The following is a 21155-nucleotide window of genomic DNA, read 5'->3' on the forward strand; positions in this document are numbered from 1 at the left end:
TCCAAGTGTCACATCTGGAGGAAAGCTGGTACCATCCCTACGGTGGCACCATCATGCTGTTTGGATGTTTTTTAACGACAGGGACTGGGAGACTAGTCAGGATCGAGGGAAAGATGAATGGGAAAAGAGAGCTCAGGACCTCAGACTGGGGCGAAGGTTCACCACCCAACAGGACAACGAACATAATCACACAGCCAAGACAACACAGGAGTGGCAAGTCTCTGAATGTCCTTGAGTATCCCAGCCAGAGCCCGGACTTTAACCTGATCCATCATCTCTGGAGAGACCTGAAAATAGCTGTGCATTGACGCTCAACCATCCAAACTGACAGAGTTTGAGAGGATCTGCAGAGATGAATGGGAGAAACTCCCCAAATACAGGTGTGCCAAGCTTGTAGCGTTATAGCCAAGAAGACTCAAGGCTGTAATCGCTGCCAAAGGTGCTTAAACAAAGTACTGAGTAAAGGGTCTGAATACTTATGTAAATAATATATTTCTAATTTTTATTTTATTTTTTATAAATGACCAAAAATGTAAAAAAATATCTGTTTTTTCGTTGTCATATGAGGTATTGTGTGAAGATTGTTAAGAAAACACAAACAATTGAATACATTTTACAATAAGGCTGTAACATAACAAAATGTGGAAAAAGTCAAGGGGTCTGAATGCTTTCCGAATTCACTGTACCTATTTGTTCAGCACTTTTGAAATGTACAGCGACAGAATTCAGAACATGGGTCGTTCTTACAGTATTCTCCATGTACACCAAGTCATAACCGTAGGATATATAAAGGGGGCGTATAAGCAGACAATGACAGCTCTTACAATATTCAATGATTACATTTCCCTAAAACAGGCTATAGGCTACATGTGCACCACCAAGTCAGAACAGTAGGCTAAATTATGAGGGGAAAATGGACCACATTGTAAGGGTGAGGCACATGGGCTACTAACAGCTTACTACACAACATACAGTATACTTAGTATTACTTTCTTAGCTACAGTATACATATCTCCCTGGCATATTACATCATTCATGCAGCAGCATACAATACATTTTGGACTCACCTTGTTGTGCTGTGCTTACTTGAACAGGAAGGTGTTGCGGCGGTCCTTCGGGCAAATTTTGTCATCAAAGTCTGGCACTCTCTGGATTTATGGTGCTTTCAAGACAACTGTGAACTCTGAAAAAAACAAGGTTGAAACATTTTTATTTATTTACCTTTATTTAACTAGGCAAGTCAGTTAGAACAAATTCTTATTTTCAATGACGGCCTAGGAACAGTGGGTTAACTGCCTGTACAGGGGCAGAAGGACAGATTTGTACCTTGTCAGCTCGGGGATTTGAACTTGCAACCTTTCGGTTACTAGTCCAACGCTCTAACCACTAGTCAGTGATCTTCCGGTTGAAGCTCTAGAAAGAGGACCGAGTTCCGACTTGCAATTCTGAGTTGGATGACCGAGTCAGAGCTAGTATTTTTCAGAGTTCCCCGTTGTCTTGAACTCACTGAAGTCTGAGATTTCCCAGTTCCGAGTTTCCAGTTGTTTTGAGCTCAGCAGAAGTTATGCTGGATTGACAGAATGGCCAATGTTAAATGTTTATCCTTTTAAACTTGGAAAAGAGACCCTTAAACCCAAACTTGGACCACACACCCACTCCACTGAATAGCAGGCAAGTGATTGCTTTGCACAGTTAGCCACTGATTCCTTCCAAACCACTCATTGTTGAATTTGCGATTTCCAACTTGTTGTGTAACGTTTATATCCAATGGCCGATGAGCACCGATACATTTTATCTATAATTTCTCTTCATTATTTCTCTTCATATGACAAGGATTGAAAAGGATTTGCCAGTAGGTTGTCGACATGATTCATGATGATGACTGCTAGCTTGCTACTTTTGAAAGTATGATGTTGACATGATCAATCCAATCAAAGCTACTGTAGATATGTGATTTGATGTAATTTTATCTGTAGCCAATGACCTTGAGCCGTCTTGGATGGGCACTTCTAATGTAACTCTATGGCAGCACCCAAGGGGCATGAATTTTCTAGCTCTACCTGTATATTTTGCGGTGACGTAGTGTCCCCATGAGTGAAAGAACATTGAGCCAATTACAGCGCAACTAGAGAACATTACCAGCCCCACGCTCCGTATATTCTGCTGGCTGCCCCACCACCACAGAAAGCACTGAGCTAGGCTGAAACACCTGCATGTTGGAGCTGCCTTACTCAAGAATGCAAAAAAGAGACCATGTTTGTATGCAGCTTTATTGACTCAATGTATGACATATTTTTAATTTACATTGTTTGCAAACTGATATGACACATACTGTATTAATGCCAAAATAACATGCAAACAGGCAACAACAAAATAAACTAAACTGCCCTGAATGACAGGTCGCCACTGGACCTATCTAGTAGCTGCCCACAGAAACGGTCCAGTGCCCTGATCAAAAAATGAAATCTAAGTTCAGAGATTCATAGTACTATAGGGTGAGACCCCTTTACCCATCCACCTGTATCTCATTGAAACCTACTGTGTATTGTAATTGTAGGTTTTTACAAGGTTTTGTCTCAGCTCAGAGGAACCTACTCTGACTGTATGCACATTTTACGGTGTGGCATTGAGCAATAGTGATGTCTATATAGCTGGATATCCCCATCTAGTGGTTGATATCTTTAATGACAGTACATTCAAACTTTTATTTGAATGTGTAAATGCAAGTTTTCATTGAATGACTAGGAAGGTGCAATTGAAACTTACATATATAATTTATTTTGATTAATGACATTACATTTTTTTATATACTGTAGCAACTGCTTAAAGCACTTGTTCATTACTTCTGAGATGGCAGAGTGTCTTATTATCAGGATCGGTGGGTCCCCCACGGGACGGTTGAGCTAACATAGGCTGATGCGATTAGCATGAGGTTGTAAGTAACAAGAACATTTCCCAGGACATAGACATATCTGATCTTGGCAGAAAGCTTACATTATTGTTAATCTGACAGCACTGTCCAATTTACAGTAGCCATTACAGTGAAAGAATACCATGCTATTGTTTGAGGAGAGTGCACAGTTATGAACTTGAAAAGTTATTAATAAACAAATTAGGCACATTTGGGCAGTCTTGATACAGTTTGAACAGAAATGCAATGGTTCATTGGATCAGTCTAAAACTTTGCACATACACTGCTGCCATCTAGTGGCCAGAATCTAAATTGTGCCTGGGCTGGAATAATACATTATGGACTTTCTCTTGCATTTCAAAGATGATGGTACAAAAAATACAAAGAAAATGTTGTTTTTTCTTTGTTTTTTCTTTTACCAGATCTAATGTGTTACATTCTTCTACATTCATTTCACATTTCCACAGACTTCAAAGTGTTTCATTTCAAATGGTATCAAGAATATGCATATCCTTGCTTCAATGTGTTAGATTTGGGTATGTCATTTTAGGCGAAAATTGAAAAGGGTCCGATCCTTAAGAGGAGTTTTAGTCAAACAATTTTCACAACCTTCCAGCTAATGTCAGTACATAAAGTCATTACATAATTGCATATGTTTGTACATTTTGTCCTCACTTGACCCTGGCAATTAGCTAGTTTTCGCCTTTCCCGCTACAAAAAGGCGCAGTGGGCAAATCTTACTTCCACTACTAAAGTATGGGAACACCTTTTCAGTGAATTTGTCTTTGAAGGTGTACAGAGTAGTGTTCTTGGTGAGGTCGCAGAATGTCACCTCCCCTTTGTTACAGTTCAGTAGTACTCGGATCACTCGTGGGCTCTCATCTACCTTGATCTGGACGTGCGATTTTATACCTGCTTTGTATTTCCCACTGATGTGTTTGATGATCCACAATCCACTCTGAGGCTCCATTTTGACTTGCGTCTTGCGTGGCATGGACTCTTTGGCTACTCCTAATATCCAGTTATCATTATCTCCAACCTCCACATCCCAGTAATGGATGCCTTTACTGTACCCTTCAGAACCCAACACTCCTACATTATGAAACCTTTCGGGATTATCTGGGAGACTCTGCCTCTCGTCACAGTATGTCATAGTGGTGAGGTCATCAGAGAGTGTGAACTTAGTGGACATTGTGTTCGGATCCATGGTCACAGGAGCTATAGGGATGTATGCAGAGATGTTGTATATTAATATTGAACTATATTGGTGGGAGACATACAGTAGAGAAACCCATTTTGGCGGGAAAAATGCACTCACTGTAGTCAACAAACTCAAACATCTTCTCCCAGACTTTGAACTTGAGAGATCCCACATGTTTGGCCATGTCAATCAATGCTCCTGATACTACCTGAGTATCTTCAGTATCTGGGAATGTGCAATCGGCTCTATGGTAAAAAAATGGATGGCGTCAGTGGAATGGGAAAAATTATTAATATTTAGACACTTAAAAAAAAAAGTGATTTACCTGTTAAGTATGGCCTTGTAGTTCTATAAAAAAGAACGAGGACAAACGTCACTTTTAATATCAGGCGACTGTGAGAGAAACAGTTCCACAGCAATGGGATTTTTAACATTTTGACAGACCCCCTTACCTGCAGGAATGTGATATTGTCAACTTCCATTTCCTTATCGATAACTACAATCGTCTCTGAAAGGGTTGTGATCTCTCTGGTCAATGCCTCAGCTTTTTCTTGCATCACTTCAGATTTCTGCTGTTCTTCCTCTCTCAGGGTAGCTATCCTAGCAGTCTCTTCCTCATCTAGGAACTGGTGGAGTTTCTTAAACTCTCTGCTGATCTGCTCCTCTGCACATTGGGCCTGGCCCTACAAAAGAACATATTCAACTCAACTTTCAACATTGCTCAAACGCTCACTCAAATGTTGATGTTAATTAAAATGCATTATAACAGCTACCTTTATGTGCTCCACCCAGCTTTGATGACACATCTTGGCTGTGTTCTTGTTTTCTCGTTTGCTCTTCAAAGTGGAAACCACAGCCTGGATTTCACTCTAGATTGGAAGTGATAATTGTCAAACATCTGATTTAGTTACCCACACTGTAAAAAAAACCATGTTGATTCAGCTTCAAAAACCAAGGCAACCAGATGCAATAGCATTTTTTTGTTTGCGCAACATTTGGGCGTATTAGCTCAACCAACATTCACAAATTTGTTTGAATTTTAGGTTGAGTGAAAATACAATTCAACATGCCCAAATGTAACTAGAAATCGTATTGCATCTGGTTGGTTGCTTTGGGTTTTTGTGTTGAATAACCTGAAGCCCTCTAATCTCTTTTTTTGTGCTAAATAAGAGTGGGATAAAAAGTTGGAAAGATGATGTCAGGGATTGAACCCTGCAGGGTGCAGTATATGTGCATAGAGCCGGGATGTTACCCCTTTGCCAGTAACTGAAAGGTCGCTGGTTCGAATAACCGAGCCGACGAGGTGAGAAAAATCTGTCGGTGGCCTTGAGCGAGGGACTTTTAATCCCTAATTTGCTCCAGGAGCGCCGTACTACTATGGCAGATCCCGTAAAACACATTTCACTGCACCTATCCGGTGTATAATTTAAACTGAACAAAAATATAAAAGCAACATGCAACAATTTCAACGATTTTACTGAGTTACAGTTCATATAAGGAAATCAGTCAATTGAAATAAATTCATTAGGCCCTAATGTATTCATTAAGCCCCACCCACTTGGGAGCCAGGCCCAGCTAATCAGAAGTTTTTCCCCACAAAAGGGTTTTATTACAGACAGATATACTCCTCACAAGACAAGACCAACGGAAATTGTGCTCTCAAAGACAGTAGATAGTGGTTTTCATCCTCTCTGGTGCTGTGCTCTCCTCATCAATGTCAAAAATGAAGGCGCGTTTGTGCAGTGTCTTTCGTCATTGCCTTCCACAAGCAAACATGAACTTGCAATTTTACGCAACAAGCTTTTTCAAATTCAGCTACATTTTTTTTTTTGAAGTCCACTCAACTCAGACAATTAAGCTGATTAAGCAATTGGTTTTGTCACTGAGGGAGATACATTGCCAGTTAAATGAAAGCAAAGTAAACAAAAAGTTTACAAAATGGTCTCACCTTCAAATCAGGCACAGCCTCCTCAATGGGATAACAGTCATGACCTTTATGTTTTTTTGATGTGTAGCAGACAACGCAGATGGGCTGTTTATCGTCGAAACAGAAGATTTGAAGTTTCTCCCCATGCTGCTGGCAGTTGTTATCAGATCTGATGTTTTCACCCCCCTTCTGTAAGGAATCACAGAGACTCTTTAAGGCGAGGCTTAAACTCTGCTCGTCAGATGAACACTCTTTTTTGCATACGGGACACAGCGGATTCTCCATATCCTTCCAGTATTTCTGCAGACACTCCTCACAGAAGCTGTGGCTGCATTTGAGGACCACAGGGTTCCTGAAGATGTCACAGCAAATGGGACAAGAGAGGTGCTCCTCCCAGAGAGACAAACTGGCAGCCATTCTTTTTCACACACAGGGATCGTCTGTGCTATTCTTTCCCCGTTGGTTGAAATGGACCTCACCCACAAGTTACCAAGAAACGAAACAGAAACTAAACTCACTCTGCCTCCGTGCAGAAACTCAGGCTTGGACGTATGTACAGTATAGTACCTACCGATAGGCAAAATATTGTACAAACTACTATGTTTTTTTGTCCATTGTGTGTTTCAGTTTGCGGAATATTTAGTTAAAAGCCTGGAATAAATAAATGGGATACCTATAATTAAATTGTACATATATTTAGCTTCTATGTGGTAAATGTGTGTATATAGATTGTGCATAGGCTTGTCTCCCACATAAATCTTCTCTTTGTGCCAGACTGGGTTCAAATGCCTTCTGTTTCTTTTTTTCTGTATTTATTTATCTGTATATGGTATGTATGTACGTATGTGTGTGTGTATATATACAGTGTGTATGTATGCATTTATGTATGTATATTTTTGAAATGTTTGAATAACCTTATTTACTATTATGTATTGATTTTTACCTTACATTTTTCACTCTTTATGCGATGCGTAATGCAGAGAACACCAGAAGAAGAAATTGAATTACCACAGTGAATTATTGTAATGTTTGTTTATGTGCCAATTAATCCCATAAGGGATGAGTTGCCAAATGGCGATTTGACACGAAAATAAAATGTTACTCATTAATTCATACTAGAGTGACATAAAACAACAAAAACTACCATTTTGTGAGGACTTTTACCTATGTGAGCACACCTCTTTACCACTGGATGTCAGTAAGTATCCAGACATTGCAAAAAGCAATGGTTATTAATGGTGAAGACATGGAAATTCTGAAGGTATTGCTTAAAACGGCGTAAAAATAAAGACATGGTCACCTCATGACACTGTTGTAATACAGTATGTAACATTTTACCTTTAAAATTTGGTGGAAAAAGTCACAGTGAATCCCATTCAGGGTAAACCTGTCCCAAGGTATGCTTTAATCTTTTTAGCAAGCAGTTCCAAGAGCTTCTACTAAATGTTATTGTCTGCCATCTCTCTTTCTTTAAGATGGAGTGGCAGGCAGGCAATGCGATGGACCCAGGCTTAGTGATTCATTATTTATCTCACACTGTCCAATGTTCTCCCTCCCAGGCAGCTAGGAGCCTTATTGGTGCTGAGGATGGCTGTCAATACCCCTAGGTTCTAATGAGCTTAGGCAGTTTGACATAGTGCTCTCTCTTACTATTATCCCTGGGACTAGTCTCAGTGACGGATGCCTTCTGGGGAGCATCAAGACCACTCCACCAGTCTCACACCACTCTCAGGGTGTTACGGAGCGGACAGTACAGAGTGTTAGTGTGTTGTGCACTTCCCTAAGGGTCCTGGGAACAGGAGAGGGTGCTAGAGCCCAGTGCCTGTCCCAAAATAATCTTCCTCTTGAGCTGACAGCCAGGCAGTGTGTTGTGCCTAGTGCTGTAATCAAGTTGCTAAAGTGGACTTGAGTACTACAACACTGGCACTCCCCAGAGGGTCCTGAGAGAGGACCGGGTGCTAGTGCTCAGTGCCAGTCCCAAAATGTCCTAATCATCTTTGTTCAATGTCACAATGCCACTGTGCTGTAGAGCTCCTTCCTGCTGCACAGACTCTGGAGAGACAGAAGGTATTGATGCCGATGGCTCTGAGAGCATATTCAACATTGTTATCAATAGATTACAACGGTGTCCTTGCAGCCTCATATCAACCGATTTGCAAAAAGATGACAATTAGTCAATAGGCTATTTCTCTCCTGTTCTACGCAGTTACGGTGGACAGTAACTAGTTAGTAGATGGACATTTGACTGCATACATAAAGAATAATATTTTGTCCATTAAAAAATATATATATCAGTTTGAAAGGAAAGTGGGAGACGTACTGTATATAAGTGGACATAGTGGATGCTGAGCAGGGTTCAATCCCCCATTGCAAGGGGATGTCGTCCGGAGCCCGCTACGTAAACCACTAGGTCTACGTCAAACTCTTTTAAACGCCCCCTCTTCCCTCTCTGTACCGCCCCAGGAGCTGTGTAACGAGATGGACTCCAAGCTCCATGCCTACACAGACGTGAGGAACGCCATCCACAGGATGTTGGAGAGCAGCAATGTGACCCGGGGCTCCAGCACTGAACACAGCCTCTGTATCCTGGAGCAGAAGTGGGCTACCGTCTACGGGAAAGTACAGGATCGCAAGGTGAGAGTGAGACTTAGGCTGCTCCCAGATCTATGTGCTTTAGCCAACTCCTCTGACCATTGTCAACATTACATACAGGGTTGTGTTGATTAGGGCATGCAACGAAAAGGAGCATTTCTTACTGGATAAGTTCAGGTAGTCCCTCCCTTTTTCAGTCAGTTTTCTTCCAACCCAGATCTGGGACCAGGCTAAGTGACACCGACGAGGGGCCTAAGAACATGATGACCCGAGTAAAAGTGTGATATCTGTTCTGTTCGTAGGCTAAGCTAACCGAAGGGTTGAGCCTGGCGAAGGAGTTCCACAGTAATGTTCAGGAGCTGCTGACCAGGATGGCCAAGTATGAGGAGGCCATAGGAGTCCTGCCTGCCCCCAGCTTCGTCCTGGACACAGTCTGTGGCCAGCTTCAAGACCACCGGGTGGGTTTGTGTGTGTGTGTGAGTGCCTGCATGTGAGTTTGTGTTTGTGTGTATTAGCATGCATGTGCACATGCATTTGTGTGTCTATGTGTGTGAGAGTATGTGTTTGTGCATATGTGTGTGCATGTGCGAGTGATGCCTGTGTGTGTATATGATAAATCATAGTGTATTTCCCGCCTCAGACTCTGGTGAGTGAGGTGAACTGCTACAGTGAGAAGAAGACAGTGGTGGAGACTGCAGGCTCCAGGCTGACCGAGCTGAGCAGGAAGGAGGACTGTGACGTGGTTCACAACCTGATCATGACCGTACAGGACCGCTACAGGAAACTTCACCAGCGCACCACAGAGAGGGGCCGAACACTAGAGGACGTCAAGAAGAATGCAAAACAGGTATAGATACAGAACCATCTCTGAAATATAGTTTTTTTGGTAATTATGAACTATTCTGTATTTTCCACCCCACATTATAATTTTTTCCCCGACATCCTCGGTCTATTAACTCATCGTAACCCTCCAAACAGTCTTAATGCCTCAGTTTCAATAGTCCAATTTAGAAGGGCACTCATGATAACAAGCACGCGTTATCCTCTAATATTTCAGTTCAGTGAATCTTGGCGCCTCGTAGTGGACTGGATGACTGAGGTGGAGCAGACGCTGGACACACATAAAGAGATCGCTGTGGACCACGAGGAAATTAAACTGCAGCTCACCGAACAGAAGGTAGGCCTAAAGAAATTATATAAATAATTGTAGCTCTTCTGAATATTTTTCAAGCTTGGAATGTATCATTTAAATCTATTGTTTTTGTCAATGGGATAGTTCAGCAAAATTACATATTTCCCTTTAATTCCTGTATTTTTCTGTATGTGTGCTCCTAGGACTTCCAGAAGCTTCTGCGTTCGAAGCGACCTATGTACGAGGCCACTCTAAAGAGTGGGCGGGGCCTCCATGAGAGGTCTCAGAGCGCCCAGGACAGACAGCACCTGGAGAACCTGCTCTCTGAGCTCCGGGACTCATGGGATACCATCAGTGGCAAATCCATGGAAAGGTGAGGGACACAATGCACTGCTGAAGGAAATGGCATTTCCACACAGCTAAAATTATTTTAAATACTGGTCCCAATTTGCTCCCTACCTCTTACCCTAGGCCTTTGATATCTGTAGACCTGAAGGGATAGGATAGGTTCAATCCAAATAGTTGTGGACTATCCACAATTTTGCTTCCACCTAACAGATCTGCAAACATTGAAGGGATCTACAAACATCAAAGCCAAGGGTAGGGATAGGGAGTGGATTGTGACCGGAAATCAATTTGGGCAACACGGTTGGCCAACTTTGACAGAGTATATGATCAAATAACATTTTCCTCAGGCAACACAAACTGGAGGAGGCACTGCTGTTTTCAGGCAGATTCACAGATGCTCTTCAAGCCTTGAATGACTGGTTATACAGAGCAGAGCCACAGCTGGCTGAAGACGTACCTGTCGGTGGGGAAAAAGACATGGTCAACAATCTGATCGACAAGCACAAGGTCATTTTTTAGATATTCTGTGTATGTGATTCGATAAGATATTGAGGCTTTCCTATGGACACCATAACAATACCTTTCTTGAGGTATGACAGCAATACAGGGTATGAAATTCCTCTCAAGCTGACATTCTCTTGGACGCTCTTGTTTCTCAGGTGTTCCAGAAGGAGTTGGGGAAGCGAGCCGGGTGCATTAGGACCCTGAAGCGCTCGGTGAGGGACCTGACCAGGAGCAGCACTGCTGATGCCCATTGGTTGCAGGAGCAGATGGACGAATTGGAGGGACGCTGGGAGGATGTGTGTAAACTGTCCGTATCCAAGCAGGCCAGGCTGGAGGCAGCCCTTCAACAGGTAACTCACCATACTGTCTTATTCACATTTTACGATCATATTTGACTTATCTTCAGTGTTAAGTAATGTACTTGTACAGTATGGACGGGGTATATCAAAGATCACATCTCGGATGAGCCCCCAGAAATTGTCCAAGTCATTTTCCCCCCTCTTGGACAATAAAGTATATCCTTCCTAAACACTTTACTTAAAGCCTGCAGGTATAATGATTTATGACTTGTCTTTCTATTAAGGACAGTTTATCTTATTGTCCTTTCATATGTGTGTCTCTGTCAGGCTGAGAAGTTTGACAGGTTGGTCCACTCCTTCCTGGAGCATCTGGCGGAGGCAGAGAGGGTGCTGAAGTACGGGGTCATCCCTGAGGAGGAGGAAGCTCTGCTGGCCTTTCGCAAACAACATGAGGTAGGTAGACATTTCGACCTAATATCACTGTAGCCTCCATTATTAAGGTGCATAAATAGCATAATAACAATTCATAGCAGGGCTTGTAGAGGTTGCAAGATACAAGTTATAAAAGCCTGATGCTTTATCTAGCTTTTGATAATAATAATAATAATTATATTAATAATAATAGTTCATGGTATTTATAAAGCGCTTTTCAAGAACCCAAAGTTGCTTTAAAATTGTAGAAATGAAAAACAAGAAACTGAAATCAAAACAAAACAATGCCAAACTAAGCAAAAGGACATAAACGTGAAACAAAGAGTAGGGTCTGGGCTCAAGGAAGGGAAAAGGTGTGATGTGTCAGTGCATGACTGAGTGAGCAGGTGTTGTGTGTGTCTGTGAGTAAGTGGACGATAGTGGGTGCTTGAGAAGAGTGTGTGAGGATAGTGGGGTTAAGGGTAGACCATGATGAAGAGGTAGGGCTAGACTGAAAGATGGACTCAGATGGCTGGAGGGAGGTAGTTTCAGTTTTGTGGTTGCCTTTTCAGTTTTACTGACTTTCAAGATGCCAAGCTTCAGATAATTTTGTATTTACTCATAGTTTTATAGTTTGATGGCATTACCCAGTAGACAGGCGGTGTAATGAGCTCTGTGTTTGTGCCGTGTGTCCAGGAGTCAATCAATTCCCTGAGCTTCCAGGAGATGGAGCTAGAGAGCATCCGGTGTCTGAGTGAGGAAATCCTGTCCTCCTGTCACCCAGACTCCATCATCACACTCAAGTCCTGGATCAGCGTCACCAAGACCCGCTACGAAGAGGTGAGTCCACTCTTACCTACTTAGGACTTTACGTAGGACAAAAATATAATGACTATGACTTAAGCGTTGTATCGGTGTAGCCTTATTTCTTTGAGGTATTTAAATTTGCCTTTGCGGAGCCACCAGAAAACACTGAGATCCGGTTTTCAGGGATACAGTATTTTACAGCCAAACTTCTGCTTCCCCTAAAAACTGAAGTGGGATCTCTGCTCAGGTGTCTTTCTGCACCTGCTACGCTAGGTTATATTTACATTGACCATCCCCCACAAAAAAAAACGGTGAATGTTTTATCCATTTTGAAGATGAATTGTGTTTTTGTTGCTGCCTGTGAAGTGCTAGCCGGTGCAAAGGGAATGAGTGAGTCGGCCAGCCAGACAGCCTGTCAGTCAATCTGCAGTCAGTCGGTCTGCAGTTAGTCCTTTTCTGTTAGGTGGTCTTGCTGATTGCTGAATACAGAATCCAGGTATAACTTTTTGCTGGTGTTCCCTCTCTCTCTCTCTCTGATTCAGGTGCAGACTTGGGCCCAGCAGCAGGGCCAGAGGATCCAGGCCAGCCTGTCTGCTCTGGAGGCTGAGCGGGAGAAGCTGCAGCGCGTACTGGACTGGATCTCATCCGCCGAGGAGGCCCTCAACCTCAGAGACCAGGAGCCACCGGCTGAGAGCATAGAACACAACCAGGAACTCATCGTCCAACACATGGTATAGTACATAAACACAGAGTTTCACAGACCCAAACCATAGATTCTCTACGAGCTACAAACCATACAGTGCACAGGACTAACAAACACAGCTAAACAGTTGCAATTCACACAGTATACAATTACCAAATACATTTACATTTGACATTTTAGTCATTTAGCAGACACTCTTATCCAGAGACGACTTACAGTTAGTTAGTGCATTCATTTTAAGATAGCTTTATGGGACAACCACATATCACATAGTAAGGACATTTTCCCTCAATAAAGTAGCTATCAGCAAAGTCAGAGCTATTAAGGGGGAAAAAGTCAAGTGCGGGTATTAGTTCACAAAATACTATTGATTTTTTTCTTTACAGACTCAACTTCTTTTTAGTTAAGACTCAAATAATAACTCACCATTCCTCTCTCCAGGTATTCATGGAGGAGCTGAACCGAAAACGACCAGATGTAGAACATGCCACAAAATCCTGCAAACAGAAGCTGATCCCCAAACAGCAGGCTTCGCCGTGCCGCAAGGCACTGACAAGTAAGTGAAGGGTTAGGGTTTGCAACCTGTTGGCTTAGGGACTTTGTATATTATTGAATAACTGTTTTACTTACAGCACTAATCTGAGCCATATTAAAATGTTGACGTGCACATTTTTTGAAGGATTATGTCAAACATGGACAGATTTTACATTAAAGGCCCAATGTAGTCAAACATGTAATTAATTGTCTTGTGTTTTATACTGTATATATTTCCACAATATGAAGTTGGAATAATAGTGTGAAATTGTGAAAATGATGATAATGCCTTTTTAGTGAAAAGACCACCTGAAAGTTCTGCCTATTTTGATGGGATTGAGTTTTGGCCTGCCTATCGGCATCACCGGGCGGTAAATTACTTAAAAGACTAAAGAGAGTTCCAAACCTCTCTGCCAGTAACTGCTCCTTTTCAGTCCCCCCTCCACCCAATCATACCACTCCCAGACAGTCCTTGCTAAATTCTTGCTTGAGAAATTCCTCTTTGCTGTTTTTGTATATTTTTGACCACAGTAAGGTACTTCATTGTTCCCCAGAAATGATTTGATATTGAGATAAAGCATTTTTTTAAATTGTTTTTATGTACAATGCTCCTTGAAGTTAGATACTAAGCTAATTGAGGTATCCATCTTCCTGTGTTTGCTCCAGAGAGGAGGAGCACTCTGAAACTCCAGCCTACAGTAGTCCCTCTCCCCCTGGAGAACCTGGACCCTCAGACCCCTCAGCTGAGTCAGCTGGTCAGCCACTGGCAGAAACTCTGGCTCCTGGCTCTGGCCAGACAGGGCTGCCTAGAGCAGCACGAGCAGAGACTCCAAGAGGTGACTGGCACAACATACTGCCAGCTATGTGTTAACTCTTTGCTTCACAGCGGTATGCTGCGTTCCCATACATGCTTTATGAACGTAGTTGTAAACGTTTGTGAGCAGCTATTGGTGCATTAAAGTGCATTAGTTAATAAGTAAAAATGCATTATGAAGAGTGTATTCAGAAGTGTTACCGAGTTTCCCTTTCAATAGCTTCAAATCTGGATCTAAATTACTTTATGTACAGTGTTAATGTTATTTGACACTAATATTATTGATTTTCAACAAACAGATGGAGGAATTTGCGAATTTTGACTTCAACGTCTGGCGCAAGCGCTACATGCAGTGGATCAGCCACCTCAAGTCTCGGATCCTAGATGTGTTCCGAAACATCGATAGGGACCAGGATGGACGAATCAGCAAGAAGGAGTTAATCGACAATGTCCTGGCATCCAGTAAGCCCTGCCCTCATACCCACTCCTAGCCTCTCAGCGTCTGTCACTCAAACCCTATATCCATTTAATCAATATCATCGCCCATTCATTATTGATTTGATTTGTGTATAAAACTGCCACTTGGTACTAATGTCCTGGAGAGAACGATGGCCTTAATTAATCAGCAGAAACCTTCGATCAGTCTGTTATTAAAATGTTATTTAAATGTCATCTCCCATCACTGATTCAAAGTCTAAAACTTAAACAAATCCACATGAACAAATCCACATATTACCTTTTTAGAATTCCCCACCAACTCCCTGGAGATGAATGCAGTGGCTAATATCTTTGACATGAATGGGGACGGCTTCATTGACTACTATGAGTTTGTGAGTGCCCTCCATCCCAGCCGGGATCCCTACAGGAGGACGCTAGATGCCGATCAGATCAATGAGGAGGTAAAATGTCTCCCAGAGTTGTTTTCATGCCCATGATCTTCAAAGGTGTAACAGCATACAGTTCCACGTATTACACCTAAACACAGCTGTGTTTGATGAACGTTATCTGACTGACTGACTCCCGTATCTCCCTCAGGTGAGTCGACAGGTGTCTCAGTGCAACTGTCCCAAGAGGTTCCAGGTGGAGCAGATCAGTGCCAACCGCTACAGGGTGAGGGACCTTAAACCTTTGACCTTTTGATTGTATGTCGATCATTGTAACAAGGAACATGTGTTGAACTGAACCCAGTGAATACTTTGGTTATAGGGTTGTTAATGCCAGACTATTGAAACCAGTTATGTTTTTCGTTGGTCTCTGCTGTAGTTTGGGGATTCCCAACAGTTGCGGATGGTGCGCATCCTGCGCAGTACCCTGATGGTACGAGTGGGAGGAGGTTGGACAGCACTTGATGAATTCCTGGTCAAGAATGACCCTTGTAGAGGTTAGTGGAGACTTAAAGTAGGACTGCATTGATTGTTAAATAATTCTCAAATATAAGGTTTTAACTTTTAGCTTATTTTCGTCTTATCTTGGATGTTGTCATTTCGTCCAAACCGTTTTGAAGTTTGTTAGCTGGTCATTTAGCAACGTCCAGAATCTCCTGGCTAGCATTTTTTTTAATAGCAATGCTAGTGGAACAGCTTGTATCAGTTTTTAGCAGTGCATTCAAAAGCATGGGGACAGCGCCCCTGGGGACCTGAGAAGCACTGTAGAGCTCTTTCCGTATGCTTTTAATACAGTCCATTTACACTTGCGTTGCATCCACTACATCCTCCAAAAAATGCTTGCTTTAATGAAGCCAGATTCACAATGACCATTGATGTCTGTTATTTATTTCACAGTGAAAGGTCGGACGAACCTAAAGATAAAGGAGAAGTATTTATTCGACAACTCCCAGAGAGGAGGCTCGTCTAAAACCCTGACGGTCAGCAGGTCCAACTCCAGCCTGAGTCTCTACAGCAGCGCCTCGGCTCCAAGCAGCCCCCTAACACGCAAAGTAAGATCACGTCCATCATAGTGTACTACCAAACCCCAAAACACTATTATCACTACCTGTGTATAAGCCTACAAACCAACAAGGTAAGCTTACCACTGTAACTTTATACTAGCACCAAACCAACACACTCTCCTTTGTAGAAGTATGATAGTCCTCAAAGCAATAAGGTAAGATCACCTATTCATGTCATTGAGGTGACTAGTATCATGGTTTGATCACCTCTATTCCATGTTCCAGGCCTTACTGCGGAGGAGTCTCTCAGGCGACCGCTGCATCCGGCCCAGGAGCTCCATAGCTGCTCTGGGGTCAGATCTACAGTTCTCCACTGCGGGGGATGAGGATTCTCTTTCACAATCAGGTGTGTACAGTAAATCAACCCTCTATGAACGGAATTTGACTTGCAATTATAGTACTGTTCAGATGAGTTCAACATGATAGCCCCTCCATTGACATAATGGCTTTTGTTTTTTTGTATTTTAAGAGGAAGCTGAAAGACTTCCCACATGATGAGGAAGGTATGTCCACTACGCGCATCATGTGAATGCTACAGTGATGAGCTCCACTACAGCCTTGGGGTCCAGAGAGAGAGAGAGAGAGAGAGAGAGAGAGACCAACAAGACAAGGCCTCAGTCACAAGCCCATAGACTGCCACTAAGGGGAACTCCACAACCTTCAGAAGTGATACAAAAGGGCCTGATACTCTATTAGAGACTGTGTTTGTAGGCTCTGTGGAGAGCCTCTGATTGGTCAGCTAGGGATCTGGACATGACCTCTGACCTAAACCTGGTCATATCCCGCTACACTCCTCGCTGAGTCATTGTATTGATATAGTCATCATTCCGATCATCTATATCAATATTCAACTTCAACACTGGTTTCCCAAATATGACAGAGTCCGAGTATAGAGATACTGGAACAGTCTGCATGGATACGAATTGCATGACGGCTATCAGTATAGCTTACAATCTAGCTTCAATATTTGTTTTACCCTGCGCCCTTAGAAATGATGTCAGGGCAAGCTGCGATCAAGCAACGGTGTGGCCTGAAGCTAAATCACAAAACTCTACAAGAACAAACACGTGTATTAGCAGCAACTGGATTTTCATTTTCGAAGCTATATAAAGTCAGGATTTCATCATCAACTGTCATAATTAGTTCCTTTATGTTACTGTGTGTACTGCATTTCTCCTTTGAAATGAGTGGGTCTGTAAAATGCGCTCAAATGCAAATACGTGAGTAGGCCCTGTATTTAGTAACAAGACACAGAACGTCCAAAAGATGACGCCAAAAACCTACACAGCCAATGGTTTCATCGTCTTTCACCGTTGTAATTATTTTCCCATGACATAATAGAAACACTAGCTTGGTCCCAGATCTGCTTGTACTGCTTCGCCAACAACGTCCAGAGTAGTTGGCAAGCCAGCACAAACAGATCTGGGACCAGGCTAAGGAAACACTGCTGGCGGGGCCACATTGCTATTTCATGTTTCAACTTCAACCTGAACTGAAGCTACACTGTCAGTTAAAGGTTTCTTTTTAACGTCCTGTTAAAGTATTGTTTTAAATGCTACATTGTAAGATCAAAACTTGTATGAAGATGGGCATGGGTTATTATTTTGTTGAGATTATTTTCTCAGGTTTGGTTTTGCCTTTTGATGTTTAAGGGTTCAATGTTTAAGTGGAACATTACTGTGATATTGTAGATGTATGTACTTTTTATGTTACTGCTGTATAGTTACTGGAGGTTTTATATGACAGGACATTTGAAAGGCAAGTTATGTTCTTCACACATTAACTTCTCCCCATGAAATGCACTTTTTATTTACTGAACTACAGTCAGTGCATCGGTTTGGTTCTGTATGTGTGTGTGGTGACACATTTTCTGATTTAATTCACTTAGCTTCAGTGTTTAGGACTAGAGAAATAGACTTACGTTTATTTTATTACCGATGAACAACTGTTTCACGGGGTGTGACCCTCCCGAAATACAAAAGTGTAGTTCTCAATGAGATCTTGACTTTCTTTCTTCCATTCTGTCTTAATTCGGACTATTTTATGCACAATCAACATATTAATTTACAGTTGAAGTCGGAAGTTTACATACATTTAGGTTGGAGTCATTAAAACTCGTTTTTCAACCACTCCACAAATTTCTTGTTAACAAACTATAGTTTTGGCAAGTCGGTTAGGACATCTACTTTGTGCATGACACAAGTAATTTTTCCAACAATTGTTTACAGACAGATTATTTCACTTATAATTGTACTGTATAACAATTCAAGAAATGTACATATACCAAGTTGACTGTGTATTTAAGGAAGCACAGTTCCCGCTCAGCCCAGTCAAAACTGTTCGCTGCTCTGGCACCCCAATGGTGGAACAAGCTCCCTCACGACGCCAGGACAGCGGAGTCAATCATCCCCTTCCGGAGACACCTGAAACCCCACCTCTTTAAGGAATACCTAGGATAGGATAAAGTAATCCTTCTAACCCCCCCCCCCCCCTTAAAAGATTTAGATGCACTATTGTAAAGTGGTTGTTCCACTGGATATCATAAGGTGAATGCACCATTTTGTAAGTCGCTCTGGATAAGAGCGTTTGCTAAATGACTTAAATGTAAATGTAAATATTTAAACAGGTTAAAAAATTCCAGAAAATGATGTCATGGCTTTAGAAGATTCTGATTGGCTAATTGACATAATTTGAGTCAATTGGAGGTGTACCTGTGGATGTATTTCAAGGCCTACCTTTCAACTCAGTGCGTATTTGCTTGTCATCATGGGAAAATCCAAAGAAATCAGCCAAGACCTCAGGAAAACAACTGTAGACCTCCACAAGTCTGGTTCATCCTTGGGAGCAATTTCCAAACGCCTGAAGGTACCACGCTCATCTGTACAAACAATAGTACGCAAGTTTAAACACCATGGGACCACACAGCCGTCATACTGCTCAGGAAGGAGACACGTTCTGTCTCCTAGAGATGAACGTACTTTGGTGCGAAAAGTGCAAATCAATCCCAGAACAACAGCAAAGGACCTTGTGAAGATGCTTGAGATAACAGGTACAACGGTATCTATATCCACAGTAAAATGAGTCCTATATCGACATAACCTGAAAGGCCGCTTAGCAAGAAAGAAACCACTGCTCCAAAACCGCCATAAGAAAGCCCGACTACGGTTTGCAACTGCACTTGGGGACAAACCGTGTAGCACAGGGGTGGCAACATCATGTTGTGGGGGTGCTTTGCTGCAGGAGGGACTGGTGCACTTCACAAAATAGATGGCATCATGAGAAGGAAAAGTATGTGGATATATTGAAGCAACATCTCAAGACATCAGTCAGGAAGTTAAAGCTTGGTCGCAAATGGGTCTTCCAAATGGACAATGACCCCAAGCATACTTCCAAAGTTGTGGCAAAATGGCTTAAGGACAACAAAGTCAAGGTATTGTAGTGTCCATCACAAATCCCTGACCTCAATCCCATAGGAAATTTGTGGGCAGAACTGAAAAAGTGTGTGCGAGCAAGGAGGCCTACAAACCTGACTCAGTTACACCAGCTCTGTCAGGAGGAATGGGCCAAAATTCACCCAACTTATTGTGGAAGGCTTCCCGAAACTATTGACCCAAGTTAAACAATTTAAAAGCAATGCTACCAAATACTAATTGTGTGTATGTAAACTTCTGACCCACTGGGAATGTGATGAAAGAAATAAAATCTGAAATAAATCATTCTCTCTACTATTACTCTGACATTCTTAAAATAAAGTGGTGATCCTAACTGACCTAAAGGGAATTTTTACTCGGATTAAATGTCAGGAGTTGTGAAAAACTGAGTTTAAATGTATTTCGCTAAGGCGTATGTAAACTTCCGACTTCCAACTGTATGTCTCTTCCTTCCTTTTGAGCCTAGGCATATAAGCAAAAGGTCCCACCTATAGCAAACGTTCCTCACGTGTCTCTCAAACAATTACACCTCCGCATACAACAACTATCAGACAAAGGATTGATTTCACTCACCATGACTGTGTAGGTGCTACAATTCCTATCAATATTATAGACCCAAAGAAAACTGTTTATCAGGTGACATACTTGTGAAAGTCTACACCCTCAACTCTACCTCAGACAGATGAGGCTTGAGGCTGACGATGTCCTAAAATTGACACCGTACATTATTTTGTCTGTAGGTGACATCTGGACTTGTCCCTGCTCAGTCTTGTATAGTGCTTGCCTTCTCTATCGTTTACTGTATGCTTACCACTGTAAGCAAGTGTGTGTATGTTACCACTGTTAGCAAGTGTGTGTGTGTGTGGGTATGTGTTAAGTGTGGGTTTTCGATTTTATTGAGACTGGTCGAAGAAGGGTTAAATCTTATATGACAAAAGCAGTGGAGTGTGTATTTTACATGTGTGTACACAATACGGTTTGGGCTTATGCAGTTCTGATTAAGAAAAACAAACAACGATTCATTCCACTGTTATTTTACGCTTCAATGTTAGAATGTTGGGCAATACAGATCTCAATGTACTGTAAAACACAATAGCCAGATTATTCTACTGTACATGTCAATTTCTATATCCAGCACTTGTTCTGGTATCTAATTTAGGAACACTGTAGAATAATGTCACTAATAATGTTTTAAATCTATTGTAAAATAAACCATTTGTAATGAAATGAAGAACATTTTTCATATTTTATTACACACTTTATAGCTTTGATTTCCTATAATTTATTTCTGACCTTCAGACATCATCACCGCTCCATTTAAACACATGGGATTCTCATAGTTAATTGTTACAGAGAAGTGACACGTAGGCTAATAATGAATGTATAGTATACTCTATGTTAGTACTCTGTGAAATAATTTAGAGATAGGAAATCATCCTGATAGCATCAGTTAGCATGAACAGGGTGCTGAAGGAGGATGGTACATAAAATCAGGGAAGAAGCTATTCCTAGTCTCAAATGATCATGTATTTTGTTCCTGTACCTAATAAGAGTATAGAAAGAACAAGATCTAACGTAATTCCCAGGTGGTCA

General features: G+C 41.9%; 2 protein-coding genes across 2 annotated transcripts in view; one reads left to right on the top strand and one right to left on the bottom strand.

Annotated features, from left to right (window-relative positions):
* LOC106605061 (plectin) overlaps nucleotides 1–20796 on the top strand; it is a 240151-nt gene extending 219355 nt beyond the window's left edge. Inside the window, exons 55-73 of the mRNA XM_082974927.1 lie at nucleotides 8503–8673; nucleotides 8934–9089; nucleotides 9272–9478; nucleotides 9689–9808; nucleotides 9967–10136; nucleotides 10459–10618; nucleotides 10771–10965; nucleotides 11242–11367; nucleotides 12022–12165; nucleotides 12675–12863; nucleotides 13277–13391; nucleotides 14036–14205; nucleotides 14483–14645; nucleotides 14928–15082; nucleotides 15219–15293; nucleotides 15447–15564; nucleotides 15965–16119; nucleotides 16357–16477; nucleotides 16601–20796. Of these exons, the coding sequence (XP_082831053.1) occupies nucleotides 8503–8673; nucleotides 8934–9089; nucleotides 9272–9478; nucleotides 9689–9808; nucleotides 9967–10136; nucleotides 10459–10618; nucleotides 10771–10965; nucleotides 11242–11367; nucleotides 12022–12165; nucleotides 12675–12863; nucleotides 13277–13391; nucleotides 14036–14205; nucleotides 14483–14645; nucleotides 14928–15082; nucleotides 15219–15293; nucleotides 15447–15564; nucleotides 15965–16119; nucleotides 16357–16477; nucleotides 16601–16626 (2736 nt within the window). The 3' untranslated portion in view covers nucleotides 16627–20796. The remainder of the gene's footprint in view (nucleotides 1–8502; nucleotides 8674–8933; nucleotides 9090–9271; nucleotides 9479–9688; nucleotides 9809–9966; nucleotides 10137–10458; nucleotides 10619–10770; nucleotides 10966–11241; nucleotides 11368–12021; nucleotides 12166–12674; nucleotides 12864–13276; nucleotides 13392–14035; nucleotides 14206–14482; nucleotides 14646–14927; nucleotides 15083–15218; nucleotides 15294–15446; nucleotides 15565–15964; nucleotides 16120–16356; nucleotides 16478–16600) is intronic.
* LOC106605064 (nuclear factor 7, brain) lies at nucleotides 2756–6516 on the bottom strand. The gene is made up of 6 exons (XM_014200325.3): nucleotides 6061–6516; nucleotides 4886–4981; nucleotides 4565–4795; nucleotides 4438–4460; nucleotides 4230–4357; nucleotides 2756–4129 (listed from the first exon to the last, which is right to left on the bottom strand). Exons 1-6 carry the CDS (start codon nucleotides 6454–6456, stop codon nucleotides 3600–3602), a joined length of 1404 nt encoding a protein of 467 aa, XP_014055800.2. The 5' UTR covers nucleotides 6457–6516; the 3' UTR covers nucleotides 2756–3599.
* Nucleotides 20797–21155: the final 359 nt, after the last annotated feature.

This window comes from Salmo salar, chromosome 05, assembly GCF_965601325.2.
Source record: "Salmo salar chromosome 05, fSalSal1, whole genome shotgun sequence".
Taxonomy (NCBI): domain Eukaryota; kingdom Metazoa; phylum Chordata; class Actinopteri; order Salmoniformes; family Salmonidae; genus Salmo; species Salmo salar.